The sequence below is a fragment of the Centrocercus urophasianus genome, unplaced genomic scaffold (genome assembly GCF_019232065.1).
Source record: "Centrocercus urophasianus isolate 14NV4802_14NV808 unplaced genomic scaffold, USGS_Curo_1.0 seq_14, whole genome shotgun sequence".
NCBI classification, from domain to species: domain Eukaryota; kingdom Metazoa; phylum Chordata; class Aves; order Galliformes; family Phasianidae; genus Centrocercus; species Centrocercus urophasianus.
Window position 1 is genome coordinate 18,347,603 of NW_024884586.1, and position 22,916 is coordinate 18,370,518.

The 22,916-nt window shown below is 40.1% G+C and overlaps 1 protein-coding gene across 2 annotated transcripts in view; it reads left to right on the top strand.

Moving 5' to 3' along the window:
- MAPKBP1 (mitogen-activated protein kinase binding protein 1) overlaps positions 1-22,916 on the top strand; it is a 92,537-nt gene that overhangs the window by 63,627 nt on the left and 5,994 nt on the right. For both annotated transcript variants that reach the window (XM_042814043.1, XM_042814044.1), the window contains exons 17-29: positions 688-763; positions 2,694-2,805; positions 3,338-3,401; positions 5,546-5,671; positions 10,750-10,892; positions 11,459-11,508; positions 12,032-12,268; positions 13,216-13,385; positions 14,895-15,040; positions 15,539-15,709; positions 16,579-16,657; positions 18,154-18,464; positions 19,261-20,172. In XM_042814043.1, coding sequence (XP_042669977.1) covers positions 688-763; positions 2,694-2,805; positions 3,338-3,401; positions 5,546-5,671; positions 10,750-10,892; positions 11,459-11,508; positions 12,032-12,268; positions 13,216-13,385; positions 14,895-15,040; positions 15,539-15,709; positions 16,579-16,657; positions 18,154-18,464; positions 19,261-20,172 — 2,597 coding nt within the window. The remainder of the gene's footprint in view (positions 1-687; positions 764-2,693; positions 2,806-3,337; positions 3,402-5,545; positions 5,672-10,749; positions 10,893-11,458; positions 11,509-12,031; positions 12,269-13,215; positions 13,386-14,894; positions 15,041-15,538; positions 15,710-16,578; positions 16,658-18,153; positions 18,465-19,260; positions 20,173-22,916) is intronic.

The window sequence follows — 22,916 nt, forward strand, 5'->3', positions numbered from 1 at the left end:
TGTGAGGTCCTATAAAGTAGGTGGGACTGAAGGAACCTAAAACTGAGCTAGATGTGACTGTCTTTTTACAAGTGAAGTCCATTCTCTGTTCCCTTTTAATCCATTTGTCAATCTGTCTGCTTCTACAGACTCCCTGTAGTTGTGTGTCTTCTGTTGTGTCTGGGTGAGATGCTTAGAGTTCTGGACATAATTTTGTGCTACTGCTAAATGTCATTTGTTTTTTGAATTCTTATGTAAATAAAGAGTTTTGCTCTCTCAAACATTACATCTTTTAGTATGAAGAAACCACAGGTATTTTTATAGGAGGTGGAACTGGATGGAGCTTGTTACCAGCCATTCCTGATATATAATGGTTAGCTGTTACAAGGTATCACGAGGTTCATTCCCTCTTACTTGACTCCTCTGCAGTGCCCTGATACTGTACTTACTCTTGATCAAAAGCTTGAGAATCAAACCTGAATTTTAAATCAGATAATCTACTTGGTACTGAATCATCCATTCTTGGGCCTCTACATTACTTTACTGATTGTTTCTTAAACATTTAAATGGTGATTATAGTTTGCAGAGGCTGCAGCTCCCAGGGGTGAGGTCTGTCATGAGGAGAGGAAAGAGTGAAGGTTCCTGGTGACAAAAGCCACAGAGCAGTACGTGGTTAACATGCGTGATGTTGTCTTACTTTTCCCTCAGGGTTTTCAACATAAGCAGTGGGAAGCAGAAGAAGCTGTACAAGGGATCCCAAGGTGAAGATGGCACCCTCATCAAAGTAAGCTGTTTTCTTTCTTCTTCCCTTTTTATTTTTCCTTCTCTTCTGAGTGCACCTTAGAGTTCAGAAAATGATATATGAATCTGGACATAATGCTGTTTGTTTTGTTTTGTTTTTTTACCCTTCTTGCTTGCTCTCTACTTTGCTTTTCCTTATCCTGCTTCTTCTTCCTTGTACCTCTGTCCTTAAGGACTGGAGGACTGGTAAAGTGTTTGGATTTCATCAGGCTAAAATAGGAAGAATCAGTGGATGATCATAACTTCCCTGTCCCCTGTCTGAAGTGAGACACAGGGTCATGCTGTAGCAGCAAGCAGAACTGCAACAATATTCATCAGGAGATAATTCAGTCTGTTTACTTTAGTCCTTGTATTTTTGCTTCAGATATCTCATTGTGACTTTCTTGATTGTTGCTGTCAGTTTTTGAAGGTGGAGTCAACTATTGACTGGAGTTTGAGAAGTGTTGTTGCCAGAGGGCAAATACAAGTGGCTTTGTACGTTGATGAAATTAAACAGCATCTGCCTTAAAAATCTCATGTTCTCTTGGCCTCATAGTGCTGAACAACCCTAGTACTGTTTAGGTAGTCTCTTCATGTTTCACACCTGCTGAGTATGTCTAGGCTTCAGAGCAGCATGCATGCATGCATCTACCACTTTGTCCTTCCCCTGGTAAAACAAGTGTTGTTATAGGGTTGGTGCTAATAGTGATGCTTGTACACTGAGGTATGCAAGAGTTGTATCCTTGTCTTCAAAGGGGAAAGACCAGTTAACAGAACCAAAATATTTCTCCAGTTACCAAACAAGCTTCTTCATTGTGCTTATTTTCACTATTAATTTTCATAGTTTTTAAAGTATCTTTTTCTGTTCAGCTTCACAGGCTATCAATATCATTAATTGTGGGTCAAAAAATGGAGGGGAAAGCAAACAGCTTTGTTCAATGTCATCTCTTCTGTTTTATAGAGGAAGATAAATTCTCTTTCTCTGTGTCTATTAAATTCCTGAGAAGCTTTTATAAACTCAGATACTTGATTATGTTTTTTTGTTCTCAAATCTTGAAATGTTGCTTGAAGCTGGATTCTTTGTTTTTAATATTTGTTTCTTTCATGTGTAGCACAAGTGGGGAATATCAATTGTTTTTAATATTGCTTTGTTTATTTTTAGGACAGTTATATAACAAAAGGATCATAATTGTCTCTGGAATTTAAACTTATTTGGCATGTTGTTCTGAGATCATTGCATACATTTAGCAAGTAGAAACCCAAACAGTGACATGCGAAGCCAAAGATACTGCCTAGCCAAAGAAACCTATCATTATTTAAATATAATAATTCCTTAAAAGAAACACAGACTTTTGCTCTCAATTCCTCTAAGTTCTACAAAGTATAAAGCAGGACATTTGCTGAGAACAGCTGTATTTACTATGTGGTGTAGACTTTAGTCCTACTGAAGTGTTTGATGCAAAGCCACCAACCTCCAGATCTGGTACTGGATCACATCTTTAAAGATAATTGTTCTCCGTTATCACTTAACTCTGGCAGCTCTGATGTTTTTTAAAACTTTCTTTTTTGTTTTAACCTTATGGTAAAAGAAAATAAGACCCTCCAGTACTGTGAAGGAGGTAGGAAAGAGAGATATGGGCCTGTGTATTGGTTATGGTGCCTTCAGAGTCATGAAGGCATTTAATGTAAGTACCTTTAGTCTCTGATTGGGTTGGAAATAGTTTTCTAGTTAGTCAGTTTGTTTTACTGGTTTACTGAGACTGGAAATTTGTCCTGTGATGCTGGCAGCCTGGTACTCAATTGAAGTCCAGTGGAGCTATTTGCATTTCATTCTGTTAACAACTGTGACTGTTTTTTGGAATTCTGGACCATTTTCATGCAGTTTGAAAGAACTTCATCAACAAATCTTTGCACTTCTCTTACTTCCTTAACAGGTGCAAACGGATCCCTCTGGGCTTTATATTGCAACCAGTTGTTCTGACAAGAACCTCTCCATTTTTGATTTCTATTCGGGCGAGTGTGTTGCAACCATGTATGGGCACTCAGGTAGGGCATGTAAATTTCTGGAAATGCTTTTTTCTCCTGGGGACTATATTACTACCTAATACTAGTCAAAGCTTTCTGAAGGTTTCTCCCTACCGAAGTTTACCTAGAGGGTATTTTGGACTAGGTTATATTTGAGTTATAGCTGTAGTTTATTTCACTCCAATTTAAACCCTTCTAGAATCAATTTTGCAGACGTGCATGCCTCTTAGGCTATGTCTTTATTTGCACAATTAGTAGCCTGTATAAGGTAGTCTTTGTTTTTTCAGTGTATACCATCAGCTCTTGCCATGCAGAGGCTATTCCATTATAGCCAAGAAGAAACTTCAGTCTTCATGCTTATTTTGCCTTATGATACCCTTTGTATTCTTTGTTAGATGCTTATGGTAATTGGGACATACTGATATGTCATGTGTGGCTTTAATCTGTCTACCTGTCTTCAACTTGGCAATTCAAATTCTATTTGGCTAATTATCTGTTCCACTTATTGGAATAATTAAAGAAAGGTTTAGTAATTGTTCTTTATTTCAAACAGAAATTGTGACTGGGATGAAATTCAGTAATGACTGCAAACATCTGATCTCTGTTTCTGGTGACAGGTAAGAGAGGATTGCTTGTTTGTGATAAAACTTTGTCATCTTACACTAGAATTAGTTCGTCCTGAAGGAAGGTTGATTTATTTTATGAATAATGTTTTATGAAATCCAAAGAAACGTTAGAGCTTTCTGAAGCCAATATGAGTACTGTTGGCAATGGTTATCCTTCCATAAAACAAGACATCCATGTGAAGTGTTTTGGTTGTGGTTTTCTGAGTACAGGTACTGTTCCCTGCTAGAAAGGAGACAAAGGATGTGGCCTCTTGCCTTACCACCCCCAGGTCTATAACGTAATGCAGTGTAATGGATTTTGTGATATTACAAACAGTGGTGCCGAAACTTTGTCTCTTAGGCTAGAGTTTTCATCAGGTGAATGGGCCTGTCTAGCAGAAAAAAGATTTGGCTTGTCCCCAGTCTTTCTGCTCCTGTTGATGTGGTCATTTTCCCTGCTCCCCTCAGTCAGTTTTTATTGAGCTAAATCAGCTCATGAAAACTGTAAGTAATCACTAGACTGAGCCTAGCTGCAGAATAAGGACTTATTTTGTTGTAGATATCTGATAAATTTCAGAAATGTGGAAGGTTTGAGATACTCAGTTATTCTTGTGATTTTAGTGCAATGTTCCCTCGTTGAGTGTCATTTTCTTCACTAGGGGTGTGGAGGAGGTGGATGAGAAGTGAGAAAGGGATTCATGAAGAACTTAGCTGTAAGGAGAATAGAAATTGTGTTTTCTCAAAAGAAAACAGAGGAAAATAGTTTGTTCAAACACTATAGCATGTGTAAAGAATGAAACAGAATACAAAGAAAAACGGAGATGAAGAAGAGCACAAGGACTGAGAGACTTGGGAGAAAATTACTGCAAGGGAAAAGAAAAAAAGTAAAAGGAATAGTAGAAGCATACTTATGCAGAGCTTCATGTCAAATCGCAGTGTATTTACAAGTTCATGCTGTTTGCTGCTAGGTCTGATTGCTGTGGGGGTGGGATAAATGAACAAGCCATATTTGCTTTCTGAATTTGTTTATTGCTTTTTGGTGTTGTCTTGGAAGTCGATTATGTTGCTGTTACATTCAAGAGAGCTGCTGTTTGAGGAGAAGCAGCTGGCTGCCTAGGGTTGCCATAGCGCCCAGATGCAGTGCCTCACAACTTTCTCTTTGCTAAAAATCTGAGGAGGGGAATGACAGCTGTTGATGAGAAGCTTCTGTGTCTGTACATGACTTGAATAGCTGGGAGTGACGTTCCTGAACTTTGTCACACAAACAAGTAGGACTGAGGGGTGAGAATTGTCAGCTTTTTGGGAATATATCCACAGGCTGTTTTCTTGTTTGTTTGTTTCCTTTTGGTGTAGCATGAAAAGGAAACCTTTTAAAATACCTTTATATGAGACAAAGTAAGCAGAGAAGATATTGTTGCTTTTGGCATTTTTTCTCTGGTCCAGGAGACTAAAAATTCATGATTGTTGTTCAGAATGACAGAGCAGATGAATTTTTGCAAGCAAGCAAGGGAAAAGGGAAAGGTTCTTGTTGAAAGTTCCTTGGTGAACTGGAGTACCAGTGTATATGGTGACACTGCCAGTTCTTGAAGATGGATTCCAAAGTAGCATGCAGGATATGATAAGTGATAGCAGTAATACCGCCTCTGTTTCTACACAGGTGTAAGTACATCCAGCTAGACAGGAAAGATGGGTGAGATGAAAAGAACTAGTTAGCACTGAGATTATATTTCAAAGAAAATTCTGGTTGCTTTGTTTTCTATTACCTGAAGATTAAATACTATATTCTTTAATATGATGTGGAATTTTTTTTTAAGCCAGATTTCTGAAGAAAAGGAGATCAATGAGATGACACTGTTTGCTTCCTTTTCTTAAACACTTTTGAAAAGCTGGTCAGATAGAGGAATAAAGATACAAGGCTAGACATGAGACTGAACAAAACTCTGCAGTTACTCTAGTCCATAGGGAACCTTTGCCAGGCTGGTTTTACCTTTTTGTCATGAGGCATGTGGTAGGATTGAGTTTCCATGATGCTGCTACTCTGTGTTTCTCCCTGTCACAACTCAAAAGTCTTGTTTGCCTTTGCAAAGGGAATTGATAATTTCAATAAAACTGAACTGAGGCTTAAACCCAGCTTCACCCACCTTTCCTTCTTTCAGTTGTATCTTCATCTGGCGCCTGAGCTCAGAGATGACCATCAACATGCGGCAGCGACTATCTGACATGAAGCAGAGAGGAAAGCAGGCAGAAAAGTCTCCTCCACACAAGACTGCTGGACTTATGAGGTGAGCAGAATAGACTGAGTGGAGCTTGTTGGCTTTTTGGGGCTTAAAGTGAAAAGTATGGCACTGGGTTCAACTGAAAAGTTTCTTCTGTTTCCACTGATACTATTTGAAAAGTTCTGACTGTTCTCTTGTGGTATTTGTGCCTTTCCTTTGGATATAGAAACCTGACTGTGGTCTTCCAGACAGGCTTACCTAGTGTTGCTTCACTGATTGCAGTATGCATATAATGTCACTGGTGTCTTAATTTAGTTTACTGATGTGGTCAGAAACTTCTAATAAGCAGTTTATCTAGCAGTGCTGAGATTAGTACAGGGCGTCCCACCAGGGAAGAATTGCTGCTTCATGAATAAAGTTCTGTGAGTCTGGGCTTAAATGCAATTTAGAAATCATTTTCTGCAGTGCCAGTACTGAAATATGCCTGTGAGCTGTATGAGTTAGCCACGTTGATTATAATTCTGAAAGAGTTCTTACAGTTGTGCTGTTTCTTTAACTATTTTCAAGAGGCCTTGGAGAAAGTCTCCTTTAATTATAAATAATAAACATAAAAATAATTTCCATGAGAAGTTCTTGCCAGCTGAATCATACTATTACTTCTGCTCAGTAAACAACATATCTAAAAGCAAACTACCACAGCCTACAAACTGAATAGATCTGAGTTTATCTGGTGATATTTTTTCTTTAAAAAGTCGTGCTTAAAAGCAGGCCCTGTTTTTATACAGAACATGAGTGGCAGAGAACTATGAATTACTAGTGTAATGTGTGTAGTTTCTCTGTACTTCGTATGTAGCTGAGACTCATTTGGCCAAAAACAATGCAGGAAGGGGTGCTAAACAAGTGGGATCTAAGTGGGGGAAAAGAAAAAAGGATAAAACAGCTTTTTGATGCTATGTCCCACAGTTTTCTTCTCCAAATATCTACAAGTTGAGTTTTGGGTATAAAGGTGCCAAAGCATTGGAAGACTTACCATACTGGTCTTTAGAGTATCACAAGGAACTTCCCACTCCCTTAAGGAGCAAGTAGCATTTGAACAAGTCTGTCTGCATAGTTTCATTTGGGAAGGTCTTGATCTGCTCATTCTTGAAACAGCTCTTGCCTAGGAATTGTTTTCAGTAATGATATGAGAGAACTCGTGAAGCCTTTTTTCTAGCCAAAATTCTGGAACTGTCAAGCTATGTGCTTTTTATAGCAGACTCCATTATTCCAGCAGCTGCAGCCTTACCCTACTGAGGCTCAGCCTGTGACAGATAATCCCAGTTCTCTTGTGCATTAGGTGATACTTGCTTCCGTCACACATGCTTGCTAAAGGGCGGTGTTAGTGCCACGCCAACTTCAGCACTTTATTAAACTTGTTTGGTAACCTCTTTGCAAGCTTGGAATCGTCTTGTTTGGTCAGCTTTGAAAGCTTGTTTTCGGTTTTGATCGACTGCTGTGGTGTAGGGAGATCAACAAAAACGTAACTCCAGAGCATTTTGGATTGGGACTGGATATGGAGGAAGAGCCTATTGGACCAGCATTACTGAGGTGGGAGAAGAGAAACAAATGAATCTGGTTTTGTAGATGCTTTGTATCTGTTCCGGTTGTGTTCCGAGTCTGTATGGGTTGGTGGCAGTGGTGTTACACTTAGTGATATAAAACCTGATGTCTCAAAAAGACTCACAGTAGCATAAGAAAGCTCTGAACCTGATAGTATGTCATTTGTTTGACTAGGTTTTGTCTAGAATGGTATTGCTAGAGTTTGATGGGGGTAGTGATGCATTCTACTAGTTCCATAATGTGAGAGTATGGTAAGATGAATAACCAAAATAATACTGGGGGAGAAGAATGGACTGAGGAGCAGTGGGGAGCTGGAACAAAAGCACTCTCTCTGTCCAGCTGCAATTGACAGGGCAGGGATTAACCCAGGTGAATAATCTCTGGAATGTAAACACAAAACATGCCTTTCTGGGTCAAACCACTGGTTCATAAAGTTCAGTATTCCATGTCTATTTAGTGAAAGACTTGAGAGCCTTGTTATATGGACCTTTGCAGTGTGCTCACCTTATGCTCAGTTGTTGCATTTAGGGTGTTAGGTGCATCTGTGTGTTCCCTTTAGTATTTTTTCATTGTTCACTGAATTTGTATAAATCTCTTTGGAACTTTGTAATGTTCTCTGCCTCCGCACCCCACATTGTGATAAGATACAGGAGTTCACTTCTCTCTATGGAAAGAAACATTTTCTTCTGTTTTAAATTACACTTCTGCTAGTTTTGTTGAAAGTTCCCTGGCTCTGTGAGCTTTAAACTATAGTTCTGCATCCAGCTATCTGTCATATCCAAGGTTTTGCAATCCTCTCTCATCACCTCTCCCCATCCAACCTTTCCAAACGAAATCCTAGCTTTTTTTAATACCTCCAAGAACTTCTAGAGAGACTAAAGCTGCTGCTCTGAATGGTTTCTGCCTCCTTTGATGGGACGTTGGTTTATTTTGGGACTAATCTGACCTGTATGACCCACAGTTTTCCACATACCTTCCAGTTCTCTCTCTGGCTGAAGAATTGCTGATGTATGCTTTTCTCTTATCTACTGAACACGAGAAGCTTTCATTGTTCAGGATGAAGAACTTGTACTCAGCTGATGTTGTTGATACATTTTGGTTTTGAGACATCTGAGTTTTCGGCAAAGGAGTCATGTAGAATCCTTTTAATACAGTTTTGATTTTGATCCAAGTATGCATTTATTGTTTAGAAAAGCTTGTCTCAATTTTTTGGAAGTTTTAAATTGATTTTATTATGGAATGTTTAGAGGGATTATAGCCTCGTTTATACATTTTGATTTTAAAAGTCACTTTTTCTGTGACTGGTTGAAGCACTAGTATAAATAGCAGATAGAAATGGTATCCAAATTAAATTGTCTAAAATTAACATGTGCTTTTGAAAAAGTACAGTGTGCCCTTGGATCTACTTGGAAAGAGCTGCTCCTTATCAAATTCTCAGTGGGACTTCAGTCCAGGAAAGCTGTGCAGTTTCCATGTCTCAGAATAGGTTCGGCTTTTGATGCCAGATCAAAAGTGGTGTCTGAGTTGAACTGCCTTGGTTTTAACACCAGGGAAGCTGTGAAGGCAGCAGCAGCACTGTGATCTTTCTGTCAGGAAAAGTTGGGTTACTTTCCTTTTAAAACTCTCAGGCATTTGACAGAGGGTGGAATCTGCTGGTGTGCTCTACCACGTAAGATGTTGAAGTTTGATAAATAGGCATCTAAAGCTGACAATTTAAGTAGGGCAGGATCAGAGTGGCAGTACTGATAACACATCTGTTTAAATGGATAGATGACATTCTTGTGTTTTGGTCTTGTGTTATTTTATAAAAAGAAAGAAGGGTTATATTCAGGAGATGTAAAATAATACAGAGTGCCCTAGCATTAGATGTTCTAAAGGTAGAGCTCCATGTGGCACTTATAAGTCTGTGTTATAGGAGTGTCCTAATCACTTTCTAACTGAAAGTCCAGCCCTGCCATTGACCCTTTGCTGTTAGACCCTGCAGAAACCACAGAGTGCAAGACCCAGGCATGGTGCTAGAAGGGAGTAGCTCCTTAGCAAAGGAGTGAAACATCCAACCAGTTAGATGTTAAGAGGTCTAATAATTCAGCCCTTCTTTCTTCATAAACTGCTCATAGAAGCCTGATAAGCACAAGCAGAAAGCTGCTGTCAGAGTCACTGATACAAAATTGATACTGCCTGCCATATATAAATATAGTATGCCTTGCAAGATAAATTGCCTCATAGCTTGCACTTCATTGGGATTCCCCTGCTCAGACACAAGAACATGAGAATGACAAAATGGACGCTTAAGACCATGGAAAAGATGAAGAGACTGACAAACTCAAATGTCAAAAATAGACAGTACAGCCAACATGAAACTGTTTCACTTGAGGACTCAACAGACTACACTGTCAGTTCATTATTCTTTTACCAGCACACCTTAAAGCTCATCTGAAAAGACTGGATAATTATTGCTTAGCCACTCCTAACAAAATGCAAATTAAAGTCATGCCACTATGTGGGAAGAGGAAAAAATTATAATACCTTAACGAGTGTTAAAACTATGTTTTAATATTGTCTGCTATCTGTCAGCTGCAGGAGAACTTGGTTCCTGGCCAGGCTACTCTGCATCTGGTAGATGAACTATATTTATCTCATAAATAATGCTTGGTACTCAACACCCAGCAGCAATATCCTATAAACGTCACTAATGATGAGTTTGGCACTGCAGCTTAAGGCCATAAAGTGGATGCTACTCAAATTTATTTTGGGGATTTTTCATTTGTTTAATTATTGTCCAAAGTGGATTAAATCATTTGGTTCTTTTGAATGAAGGGGTGAGGGGAGGGACAGAAAAAAGGGAGGGGAAAAAAAAAAAAAGATAATAGATTGGTACAGGTAAGTGTCCGTCCTTGTTGGGAAATTCTGTGCTTGTGTCTCTGAGGTCTGTGTGGAAATGCTTGTTTGATCTACTTCAATTAAAGATCTTCCCAAAGTATTTTTTACGTTATTCCTTGTGCCTTACGGTTAAAAAATGCAGCATGGCACTCTTACAGTGTGTGGGCTGTGCACCATGCAGAACCTGCATGAAGTCTTTGATGTGAACTGACTCCTATGTGATAATTTGCCATATATCTAGTTGCTGTCAAACAGGGAATATGTCTATGACGTTTTTGATGTGTAAAATAATTCCGGAGAGAAAATACTTAAGGGTGGGAAAAACACTTGACTTTCAAATATGCTGTACTGTCCTGGCTCTGAAAAGGAAAGCCAAGTTTCATTCTACTTAAACTGCTCTGGCTCATTTACTTTTGCTCTAGCTTCTGTGATCCTTCCACGCATAAGAGATAATTTCTATAGAAGGTTCAACACACCATTTTGCAGGGTTTAACTCACGTTATTTCTCAAGGAATGAATTTTGCTAGAACTAGGAATGTTTGTTAGAGTTGAGACACCACCTGAGTGTTATCTGTAGTGGGGATAAGATGGAAAACTGTAGGATTTTAAATGGTGAGCAGTTCTTGAGACAGACTGTAATACTACTTCAAATTTCTGCTTCCCAGGCATGAATCCATCTCTGCCTTATCCTCTGTGCCAGCACTTTCATCAGACAGTGACAAGGATGGTGAAGATGAAGGGAATGATGAAGATGAATTAAGTGGGCTGCAGTCTTTCCATGTCCAGTCCAACACTGAGAGAGACTCAGGTAATAATGGAAGAGGGGCATGGGTAGAGATTGAGAGAAAATGTCATGTGTGTGAAGTGAGGAAGAGACAAGATGCTGAGTTAGGGACAATAAGGTGCAGGCAGAAAGAGAAAGTCCAAAACACAAATGAGTGGTTCAGCAACACTAGGTAATGTTGCCAATTCCAGCATCTAAAGAGGGGTGTATTTCAGAGCTCAGTTGTTAAATTGCCAAGTTTCCTCCTAGTTCCAGCTGCTCAGGCAGTTTTTGCATTGGTGCCCTGGGGCTTGGTTCTACTGTCCACAGAAATCCAGTGCACCGTAACTTTTTTTTTTCCCCCAAGCCTTTGATGGACCACTACACAGTGACAAATGTTCTGCTGAGTCAGATAAAACCATATGTCAAATTGTCTGTTAGAAATTTGATATAACAATTTGGTAGTGCACAAGAAAACATTTTCACAGCAGTGCATGGTTTCAAGTGGTATAGGAATGCTGCAGTGGAGAAAGATGAGATAAGAGGTCTTTTAAAAAGGCAAACTACTGGCCAAAGATATCAACCTGGTATATATCTTTTTCCCATTCCAGATCCAGATCTTACCCTCTCAAGAAGCCTTTCCCATTGGGAAATGAGGAGGGTGAGTTGCTAAACCTCCAAATTGTAGTTCTAATGATGGGGAAAGTGGAAAAGAAATTCTTATATAGATTAAAAGTTCTTCATTTACACTACTGGAAAAGGTACAGCTGCAGTGGGAAACCATTGAGAACCTCCTTGGTGAAGAATGATTTGGGGATGGTGAAATCATGCCTAGTTAAGAGACTATTTCACTTCAAATCTCTACATCTGTATCTTTCCATCAGATGTTATGCTTTGGTCCCCTTCATTTCTGCCCTGAATGTCATATAGAATTGAAGCTCATCATATCCTTGGATGTGAGTGAGGCACTTAAATGCTGAGTCATGCAAAAAACTGCAACAAAACTGTAATCTTTACCTTAATACCTTTAAGATTAAGTGAGGAAATTTAAAATGTTGGAGAGCTTTGGGGCTTTTATGAAAACTGATATAATTGTGTTTTGCTACAGGCTGCATGCCTTCTATCCTGTTTTTCTGTCAGCAGAGCTGAATCATTAAGATTGTCTTTCTTTCAATTTCCTCCAGGCCAAAGAGATAGCAGCAATCCAGCGTTCGGAGGCACCAATGAGCAAAGTGCCTCGACAACGTGGGCGCTGGTCCCAGCCAACCAACAATATAGAAATGACTGTGAAATCCATGCTTGACTTGCGTCAGTTGGAGTCTTTCTCTGTTTCCCGTTCTCCAAGTCGAGATTCATTGTCTCAGAACAGCAATGGGGATGATAGAGAAGAACAGGCAGATCTCCCCATGCACATCAACAAAGTAAGGGCGATGCTTCTTGCTGGAGATGACTCTACCCCAAATACATCTGTCTTGCCTCTGTTCTGTATTTATTACTGTATGATGCCATTCTTTATATCTTGAAATGGAACTAAAAATGCCTTCTGAGAAAACTGCTCAGCTCTGTAGTTGTTAGTACTCAGAGCAGAGCACATACGGGATCAAGGTTTCCTTCCAAATATACAGGGAATACCTTGTATTTTCTCTTAGTTCCTTGATTACTTGTGGTTAAAACAAGCTGAGCATGGAATTACATGCATGTGTGCCCAATTTCCTGCTAGGAAAACTAACTCCAATATATTGAAAAGTGGCTCAAATGAGACCCTTAGCTGTGGGTTGTGCTAGATTATTGTCATCCTTGAAACATAGCCGTGATCTCTGTCTCTTAGCCACAGCAAGCAACGTGTTCATACTTCAATACTTCATAACACATAACGTGTTCAATACTTCAGAAGATTAATACCTATTTTCCAGTAACAGCGTGTCCTGGTGCTTACCCTCATTAGCTTTTTCTTCTTTTGTAACTTTGTGACTTGAGGAGAGTTTTGGACTCACTGTGTGCAAATCAGCCAGTGATTTTTAGCTTTGACCCACAGACTTTTCTGATCTATGCCTGATCGGTCTGGAAAAGGTAATAGAAGCACCTGCTTCCAGGTAACTTATGCTTCTCTTGTGAGGACAGAGAGGTGTGAGGAGTCTAGCATTAGCATGTAGAATTTTAGGGGATTACAAATCAAAATTAGAACAGGAAACTACAACAATCAAACTTCCTAGATGAGGAGGAGGAGAGACATGGGAGTGTTGCCTTCTAATCTCAGATTTTTTAAATTATGTTCTCTGCTGTAATGTGTACTCTCTAGCTCTGCACAGCAGCTACTGACTTGAAATAAAAACACTGGTAATATCTAATATTCTGTGTTTTTTACTAGGTTGGAAGCTCAGTAGCTCCCCAAGACAACCGATCTTGTGTACGACCTCAAGTGATTCGGCTCCTGTCTTGTGAAGAGGGGATTTTCTCTCAGGAACTGGAACCATCTGAGAGTGAGGAGTGTGTAATCTACCCTGAGCAAGATGAAATCCATCCCACAGACCCTAGCAGGTTAAAAACAAAAATGAGCCTTCCGCTGTGTATGGCTTACACCTTTCTTGTTCTAGGTTGCTTGCAGCTCGTATGGTTCAACTTAAATGAGTTGACTTACTGTCTAATTGATGCCAGATACATTTAGTTGAGGGTTTTATGACATCCTGATGCTAAAGGAGGCTGAAACGAAGAGGGCACCATTAAAATAATCTTTCATCTGAGGCTGTGTGTTAGCAGCCTCTTCCAATATTTTGCTTTCTCCCTTATCTGGGTTGAAATAAGCAAGAGAAAATTTGAAAGCTGGAAAACCATCCAACAGTGATGTATACAGGATAGTGAAACATCTGCCTGGGAGAAATGATGCGACACAATCATTTGTGATAATTTCAAACCTAATTGGGCTAGAATCTAACACATGTAGTATGTGATGACACTGTTGTGGAAAATGTAATAGGCTACATGAGTTAGAATTTGCAGGGATGCTGGAGACAGTAGAGAACCTTTATCCTTCCTCTGCTGTTTCTTCTGCTTGAATTTTACTTTACTGAATTTTCTGCATTGTTTCATGTGCCGTTTTTCCTTCTCAAATATTATTCTTCCCTTCTTAACCTGATGCTAATAACTGTTTAATTCCCTATGTCTCTTCCTCCTCTGTTACAAAGAATGAGCTGATAGTTTAGACAGACTTTTACACAAGAGAGTATGTGCCAAGATTTTGCAGTTGAAGCTGCTAGTTTTTTTTCTCAGTTTCTTTTGATTTACTTCTTAAACTTTACTATGATAACAGTATGGACAAACCCACATGCTGTTCCAGCATGTAAGAAATGGAGGCATTCTGTTGATGTTGGATTGGGGCTGGACATGTCTCGAAGTATGCACATTTTGCACTCGTACTGTACTTGCCATTCATTTCCATTGAGTGACTTCCGCAGTCTACCTTGTATTGCCCTCAGGCATCAGGCAAAAAGAGCAGCATCTGTGTCACTCAACAGAGTATGACTCATAAAGTCATAAAAGAAATGAGGAACTCTGTCATACAGTACTGTACTTTTATATGATATTCTTCATATTAGTCTTGCTCAAATCTTCTCTGTTCTGTAACACTAAAGTGACTCAAAGAAATGGGTTGTAAACATGAAAAAAAATTACTGTATTAGGGCTAAAGTCTCTGACAAACTGGAGTTTGTATCATGTGCCCAATCTTAGTCTTGATCTACTTGATGAAAACACTTGTTTTTCAACTGTACTGGAAATCGAGCCAGGGCAGTGCAGTGCTGATACCTTGTAATCATGGGAAACTGAAAACACCCAGAAAGTCAGACAATCCCCTTGAGACTTCACTGTCCAAGCTTAATGAAATGCAAAAAATGTATTATCATGAAAGAAGTAAACTTCTTTTTCTCTTGAAAGCCTTAATTTCGTAATCAAGGTTGTTATTAACACAGGTAAGGCCTTAAAGTTAGACCGCCCTCTTTACATCTAAAACAAGTCTCTTCTAGTGCTGTATCTTTCCTGTCTCTCTTGTAGTGAGTACCAGGTAAAAGCACTGCCCCATGGGAAGCTAAATAGAAGTTATCAGACCAATGGATGTCCAGACAAACACAGTCCAGACAGTGCCTGCTCTGTAGATTACAGCAGCAGTCGTCTTTCCAGCCCAGACCATCCAAATGAAGGTAAGATGCAAAGATATTATAATATTATAATTTGTACCTGATGTGAAACACTGCAGGAGCTTGGTTGAACTGTGTTGTGCTGTGTTTATCAGCTGTGATCCTGATCTCTAAGTACTCGATCCTCTTCATGAACTGAGCTGAGGTCACATTCCTGTTACTTGCACTAGTAGTGCTCTAAAGATTTAGGCTCATCTGAACAGGCACTTCAGTGAAGCCACTGTAGAAGCACTTGGTTGAAGTGCTCTTGCCGTGTGAACCTTTGACTTTTTCTCTCACTAGCAAGAGGAGACAGGCTTGGTATTGATTATCCCCTAGGCTGTGCTGCCTGGGTGTTAGAACAGAGAATTTGCATTTAATGTTGATTGACTTGGCAACTGTAACACTTTGGATGTAAGTTGCTTAATTTAGCATATTTGCTGAATATCTTTTTAAATCTGATATTACTGTGATTATGCTGTTGCAGCTTATATTTTCTTTTTGGTTTGTGCCTTTTCCCAGATTCTGAAAGCACTGAGCCCCTGAGCGTGGATGGCATCTCAGATCTGGAGGGAGAGGAAGGAGAGGAGGATGTGGGTACCAATGTGCCAGTGGGAGAAATTCCTCAGACACCTGATCAGGAGAAGTTCCTCAAGCAGCATTTTGGGACCCTGGGCAGCACTGATAGAAAAGGTACAGCTCTCTGCTTAGTCTGAGCACTTTCTCTGTGAGGTCATTCTGCTGTGTAGAGAAGTATAGGGAGGGGGAAACAGGGATTTAGTGAAGAGATGCCTGAAGATGGGAGGCATCTGACAAGTCTGTTGTTGTGTGTGTTCAAGTCTCTCTGGATCAGATTGAAGTCTGTGTTAGTTTGGGTTAAGTATTGTCCCCAGAATCCTGAAGAGCAGTTCTCTTGTTCTAGCACTAGTTTTTCATAGTTTATATGACTATTAATTGTATGTATGTCCCCATAGGTGGCGTGTAGTGGCCTCTAGTGGTATGTTAAGACATAACAAATGTCACAAAAGAAAAGGCTGGAATACTGGGTGGAGGGATAGAATAAGAGGAGACATCAGAGTGGCAAAGAAGCTGGTTAATCTCTGTTGACCAATTCCAGAACAAAGCGTATCTTTCTAGAATTGATAATGGTTGCATGTAGCAGTATCTGTGTGAGCTATCTGTTTTACTAATACTGTTTTCTTTCCAGTTGATTGATTTGTTTCCTGCTTGATGGCAGTACCTCACAGTCCTACAAGCAGGATAGAACACAAAGGGAAGAGAAAAAGGAGGAGGCATACCCCTTAGGGAGATTAGCAGTTTAAGGCAGAGTAATCTAAGTAGAACAGAAAAGGCAAAGGCGAATTAAATTATTTAATTCTGTTGTTTTAGCTCAGAAAATCCTCATGAATATGAGGGGAGAGGGAAATGCATTCAACAGTCTCTGTGAGGGGAAAATGTATATATCGGAATGTTTATTTGTTTTGTAACTAAATTGCTCTCTTTTTTTTTTTCCTTTTTTTTCTTTTTTTTTTTTCCTCCTCTCATTTAACCAAAATGTTTAGGTGGTTCATGTAGGAGTCTGGAAAGAACTGAAAACCTCAGCATTTCATCTCGCTTTCTTTCCCAGTCTCCAGCTCTCAGGTATGATTCTGCTTGTTTTGAGTGTCTGTCTGTCTATTTTTGCTAGTGTGGTGAGGTCTTGTACTAGGCCGTGGGCCAAATTAGAAAGCAGGCTTCTGCACCCAGCAGGTTGGTTGTATTTTGGACATGCTGTCCTTTGTCACTATAGCTGTTTGGTTTCTTCCTAAAGCATTACTGTTATTTTGTTCTTTTTTCCTCTTTTGAAAATCTGATTAAGTGTTTTATGATTAATAGCTTGATTGTTTAAGCTGCAGGAATCGCTATCATCTAATTTACTCTTGACCATTTATGCTCTGTTTATTCTTTTGCATTTCATTCAGCTTGGACAATGAAAGTAGGCTTGTCAACTTTTCCTTTATTTTTACAGTCCTTTCTTGACTTAGCCTCGTTTCTCAGTCCCATGCCTTCATAGGATACTCCAGTCTCATACAGAGCCCCGTGGGAATGTTATACTTCCAAAAAGCCCTCAACTCTAAAGCATCTCAGAAGGCCTCTCTGAGCTTCTTTCCTTGGGTTAAAAAAAAAAAAAAAAAAAAAAAAAAAAAAAAAAAAAGAAAAAGAGGAACAAAGGATAGTGGTGGTGTAAATACTTTTGTTGATTCAAATAAATGATTAAAACAAAAACCTCATTTTTATTCCTCCAAAATAACAACATGGAATCTTGGCTTAATTTAATTTAATTGTGTAGAATGGAGCTGGGTTTAAGTACATCTGTGTTTTACCAGCTACGTCTAGATTCACCACATTATGGAATTTTTTTAATCATTGCTTTATTCAGACGCAGCTGTTGCTGCTGTCAGGAGTGCTTCTTAGTCTATCTTGCAATGAAATCTCGTGTTTAAGAAGAAAGTCAGTGGTTAGTTATTGTGTGAGCTTCTGGAAACTTGCAGTGGGGAATGAAGGAAGTTACTGGCACTTTAGAGGTGTAGTAAGTGAAGTAGTTCTAAGTTATGAAGACTTCCATGCTTTTAATCTGTCTAACATACCAAACTAAAAGTTGCCTCCTTTCTGACGTATGCCCTCTGTACTTGTTTGAAATGGTGAGGAAACAAGACTTTTCTCTTGAAGATACTGACAAACTTTCATAGTAATAATACTTTGATAAGTCTACAAAAGTATAATTACTTTGTCTTGGAGTATCTTGGAATGTAAAAGAATTTATTGTTAGTAAGGTGAGCTGAGAGAAGAGACATGACCTGACTTTACCCATTCTTCCCTCTTCTTAGAACTTTTCCTTCTATCTTGCCTTCACCTTTTACAAAGTCCCTCCCTGAAAAATTGACTCATTGCTACTTGTGATTGAGTAGCCTGGTGTAGAATGCTTTAAGATCAGTACACCCAGGGATAAATAGAACTGTTAAGAGCTTAGGGCAATTCTGCCTTTTTAAAAGTCTAGGTAGGGAAAGGAAAGGCTTTTAAACTGGTTCAATGCATGTGCTTGTCCAGGGCTATGTATGTACTTGTTTTAGTTAGGATTTCTTCATTGCTTTCTCTAGGCGCTTGTCACTCTCCTCATCGAATCTGATATTGGATTCAAAGTCCATTGAGTCTCCAGCTCCAACCAGTGGATTTACTCAAGACCTGTTGAAAAATGACAGCAGCCATCCTGCTGATTCTTTGGAAAACAGCCACCTCTTGGATAATGTAAATTTGCATCGGGCTGTTTATGCCCAGAAAAAACACAAGTCAGCCTTGGAGACTAGCAGAGTTGGTATGGCTCCTGGACGAGTTATTGCATCCTTTCCAGAAGGCCCTGTGAATGCAGTGATGAGAAAGGCACAGTCAGTTCACGACCTTGTTCATGAGGGTAAGGACTCCAACTGGAATGATGGTATAAATTCAGGAATGAAATGGGGAGGTTTGAGTGGAGATTAATTTTCTGTCTTTGTCTTCTGAGCTACAGACTTTGCGTGTCTTTTAATTCTTAGCCCATCAAGGGAAAATATTTTTGCTTTGTAGCACAGATGCTTGTCTCCTAATTAGTAGTTTCTGATATTTGTCTGGCAGCTTTAGGGAGAGAAATGCCAAGGGTGAAACTGGCTATTTGCAAGGAAATTTCCTTCTGCTGTGAGTGGTTGCTCCAGACAAAAAGTGAAGCTCCCTAGGGTGAGGAGGGGAGGAAAAAGGGAAAAAGAGTGCAGTAAGAGGGGGGGCTTACTGTATATATGCGCTCTGTGTGAAAGAAGTGAAAGAACCCCAGTTTGGAAACAGTCAACTCAATGGAGCCATGGGTAAGCATTAAGTTTGTTTTTAAAAAACAAAACTTACCACCACAACTCCATGCCTATGTGAGTGGATTAGAGAACTAACATTTTTTGCCTGCTTCCTCAGCCTTCTCAGTTAACAGTCATGGTGGTCTGAGGTATTCTGACTATATGCTTATCTCCCCTTAGTTAAGCAACAGTGTGCAAGCAAGATGAGGGATGGGGAAAAAAGGAAGTGTTGAGGCTTGATAATATTAACCTGAAGTAGTGATTTTGTACACTTCCTCTGGGGGCTGAGCTGAGGCACATGGACTGAAGTAGCCCTGTTGCTTTCCAGTTTGGGAATTCACTGCAGGCTCTTGTCTGTTTTTGGCATGTTTGTCTGTTTAATTTTCACAGATAAGGGTCCTGGAGTGGTATCTTCTGCCAAGCAGCGTCCTCATACTCTTATGGTGGTTGAGAAGGATCCCAGACCTAATAATTGCAGGGCGTTATCATCCAGTCTGTTGAAGATGGATGGATCTGGTGCTCTGCTGGCCAAAGATGTCAGGGCTGCAAAACCAAAGTCCTACATGAACCCTACAACCAGCTTCCGGGCTAAGATGTCAAGGAGCATATCTGTAGGGGAAAATCTGTACCTTGGTTACTCCACCGACACGTTGACTGATGGGAGGACTAGCCCACCAGCGGCAGAGAAGACACAGTTCAGTCCCACGGCAGATGCTGAGAAGATGAAGTCAACAGTAAAAGAAAATTATCCAGTGAAGCCAGCGCTTCAGCCGGTTGTAAACTGCTTGTCTCCCAAGTCCTTTCACAGCAAGTTGGCATCATCAAACCGAGCACACCTGATTCTCGACATTCCTAAGCCATTGCCTGATAGACCCACACTGGCCTCCTTCTCACCCACTACCAAAACCAAAACCCTGCTTGAGCCACAGTCTCCACAGTCACCTGCTGGGGCCTGTAAAAAGAAACCCTCATTCCCTGAGGTGCGAACCTCCAAGAAGGAGAATCAAGCTGTTGGGTCTCTGGTTTCTGGTAGAGAGAATTCAACAGGACTTGCTAAGGAGAGCCCAATAGAGAGTCCAATTGCAAGGACAGGTTGCCAGTTTGAGCCAGGGGTCACAAATCTAAAACTGAGGGAGTTTTCAGAGGTCCAGCAACTGAAGTCTCCTGAAAGCACACTGCCCACGTGTAAGGAGAGGACCGCCGGCATCACCTGTGTGCTAGACAACCAACCTGGACTTTGCCCACTAGACCCCATCAGGCCGAGGTCTCCTACATCTGTAACTGCCTTGGCACAGGTCTCAGGTGTGCATGGATACCCATCTCTTATCTTCCCCCTTCTGTCTCCTGTCTTTGTGAACCGTCTCACGATCCCATCACATTTCTTTACGTCCAGCTTCTGGCCTGTCTCGTCCTGTCTGCACCTGTCTCGTTCCATAAGTCATCCCCTCAATGGTGAGACTTTTCTTCAGCCTGACATCTTTTTCTGAGTCTTTAATTTCCATTTCCTCTGAGTCTTATATCTGAATGGTTGGTAGACCTCAGCAGCTCCTTGTGCAGTTGCACCTAGGAACTCAAACATTTTTTTTGGACAGTCCTGATAAATTAACATGCTAGGAATCCTCGGTAGTACATGTAGGTTACACCAATTTTGCTCTTCTCCAGGTATATCTGGCCAGTAAATGAAAGTGCAGGCCAATATGTGTTAGTTGGGCACATACTACACATAATAGTGACAATGAAGTTATACCACTCAGCACTTGTTGATAAGTGCAGGTGTGCAGAATCCAGAGTTGTCTGCCTACAGTTTTCGCACATGAGAGGAAGCTTGGCAAAAGTGAGCTCCTTGCTATACTATGCGTAAGAGCAAGGAAGTGAGTGCTGCCATCATGTCTGCAAGCTGCATGGATCAATTTTTAAATTACCTCTGATTTAAAGAAAAAGTTACTAGCTGGGGAACTATTTTACATGCTGAAAAAGCTCTTGAATTTGTTACAAACTCTGATTTAAGGTACTTTAATCAAATGAAAACTAGCTGGTAGCTTCAAAACTGAATCAAAGTCCTGCCTGCCAAGGCTGAGGTGTCCAGTGATTTTTCTGTGTTAAAACCTGAAATGCCTTCCTGACTTACTTGGCTGAGTTGTACGGTGTGAAGCTGGATGTCAGCCAACACACAAACATCTTGCACATTAGGGGGACTATACAGTGCACAGTTTTATAAGCTGTGTTCTTATTCACATTTGAGAAGGAGCATCTCTAGAATACTTTAATCAATTACATTTTGTGGTCTCAAGCTGCTCTACCATTCATTGCAATGTTTAAATGCAGTATTTCTGCACCTCAGCATTATGGAGAGAGAGAATCTGGTTTTGTTTAAAATTTTTTATTGCATTTTTAGAAGGATCAAACACCGTAAAATTGAAGCACTGGTATGCAAAATAAGAAATGTGTTCTGTCTGATAGACTTACTGTTGTGCTATAGAGCAGTTGCTCTGTTGAAAATTGAGTGTCTGAAGCTTTCCATCTCTAACCCTTACTGAAATGAGGTTTCCTCCAACAGAAACGCAACTTAGAGCTGTGGAATCATTTCTGCAGTGGGAAAATAATAGTCCAATTGTTTGTACACTTCATACTGAGTTTTCTCTTCTAGACTTGGAAATCAAGCGATGGATGTATCACATGATTTTTGTTGAGTTGCTAGGAATCTGCTTGCAGAGTTAGCACAGATGGTTCAGAGAAAAGGGGTTTTTTTTTGTTTGCTTTCTAAGTCAGCTCCCAGTGCAGTGCACAGCATACCCTGTCAGGGTATTTCGGAAGCATCCTTCAGTCAGTACAGTGCATCCACAATTTTTTTTTTCCTCATTAACAGCAGTCAGCCTTCACCTTCTTGGAAATCACTTTTTCCATACTTTTAGTGGTAAATGCTGGAGAAGCTGACTTTTACTGTGAACAATCTGCTGTGATTTTTGTGGATCATAATGTGGCAATTTAGACTAGTACTGCAGGGCTGACAGTCGGAGATCTTTCTGCTTCTGACTTGCTCTGTGACTTCTGGATTCTGCTTAATTTTTCTATCCCTCAGTGTTCCTGCTTGCATAACATTTGCTCTTAAGGAGAATTAACTGTTTTTGTGAAAGCATTTTGACAACTACAGTTAAAATGCTGAAGATATACTGAATACTGTTGCTGTGTTTATTATTCCCTGCTGGTTTCTGAAGAGCTCTGCAGGCAGAAAATGCCTGTTATTCAAGCATTTGTGTTTTATTTGTGACCTGTCTCCAGATTGGCACTCACAGACTGAGACCAGCATAAAAGCATGATCAGAGAAGAAATCCAGGAACAATAATGAGAAGAAAGAACTGGCTTGGGGGAGCGGGGCAAAAAAAGGCGGGAGGGGGTAGGGCAAAAAAAAAAACCACAAAGGTAGCAGGGCAAGAATCTTGGATGGAACTGAAGCCCACTGTGCTCAAACTCTACAAGACTGAGTGATTCAGGAAAAAGAATACAGATGGATTTGTTGATATCTTTTTTTGTGTTTCAGTGTATTCATATGAGTGGATATTCTAGCAGTGTTTGTACACCTTCTGCATGTATTCATAAAATTAGATGAGGTTCCCTTCCACCTATTCAACGATAACCTTTGTGAAGTGCAGAAATAATAGCAGTAATGTGACTAAGTTCTGTTTTATAGGTAACTGAAGGAAGTTGAATGTCCTTTGTCCAGGCCATTGTAAATTGAAGATAACTGCAGGTTGTGTGTGTGTCAGCGTCCTCATTCATGATTTATGTCTTAACTCTTAGAAGCGTTTATTTTATTAAAGCCTTGCAGGCCTTCAGCTCTGATGCTCTGGGAGTATTGCCCAGTGAGGGCTGGAAGAAAGTGGTGTTTTTCAGTTCCTTGCTTTTAGTTTCAGTTTTTGAACTATGGTGTCACAGTACCCTGGACTGTTCAGAAGTGTGATTCCTTTATGATTGTGTTTGTTAATCAGCAGTCCTCTAGAGCTCAGTCCTCACTAGAGAACACTGTAATAAGTCAACATAGCTCATTG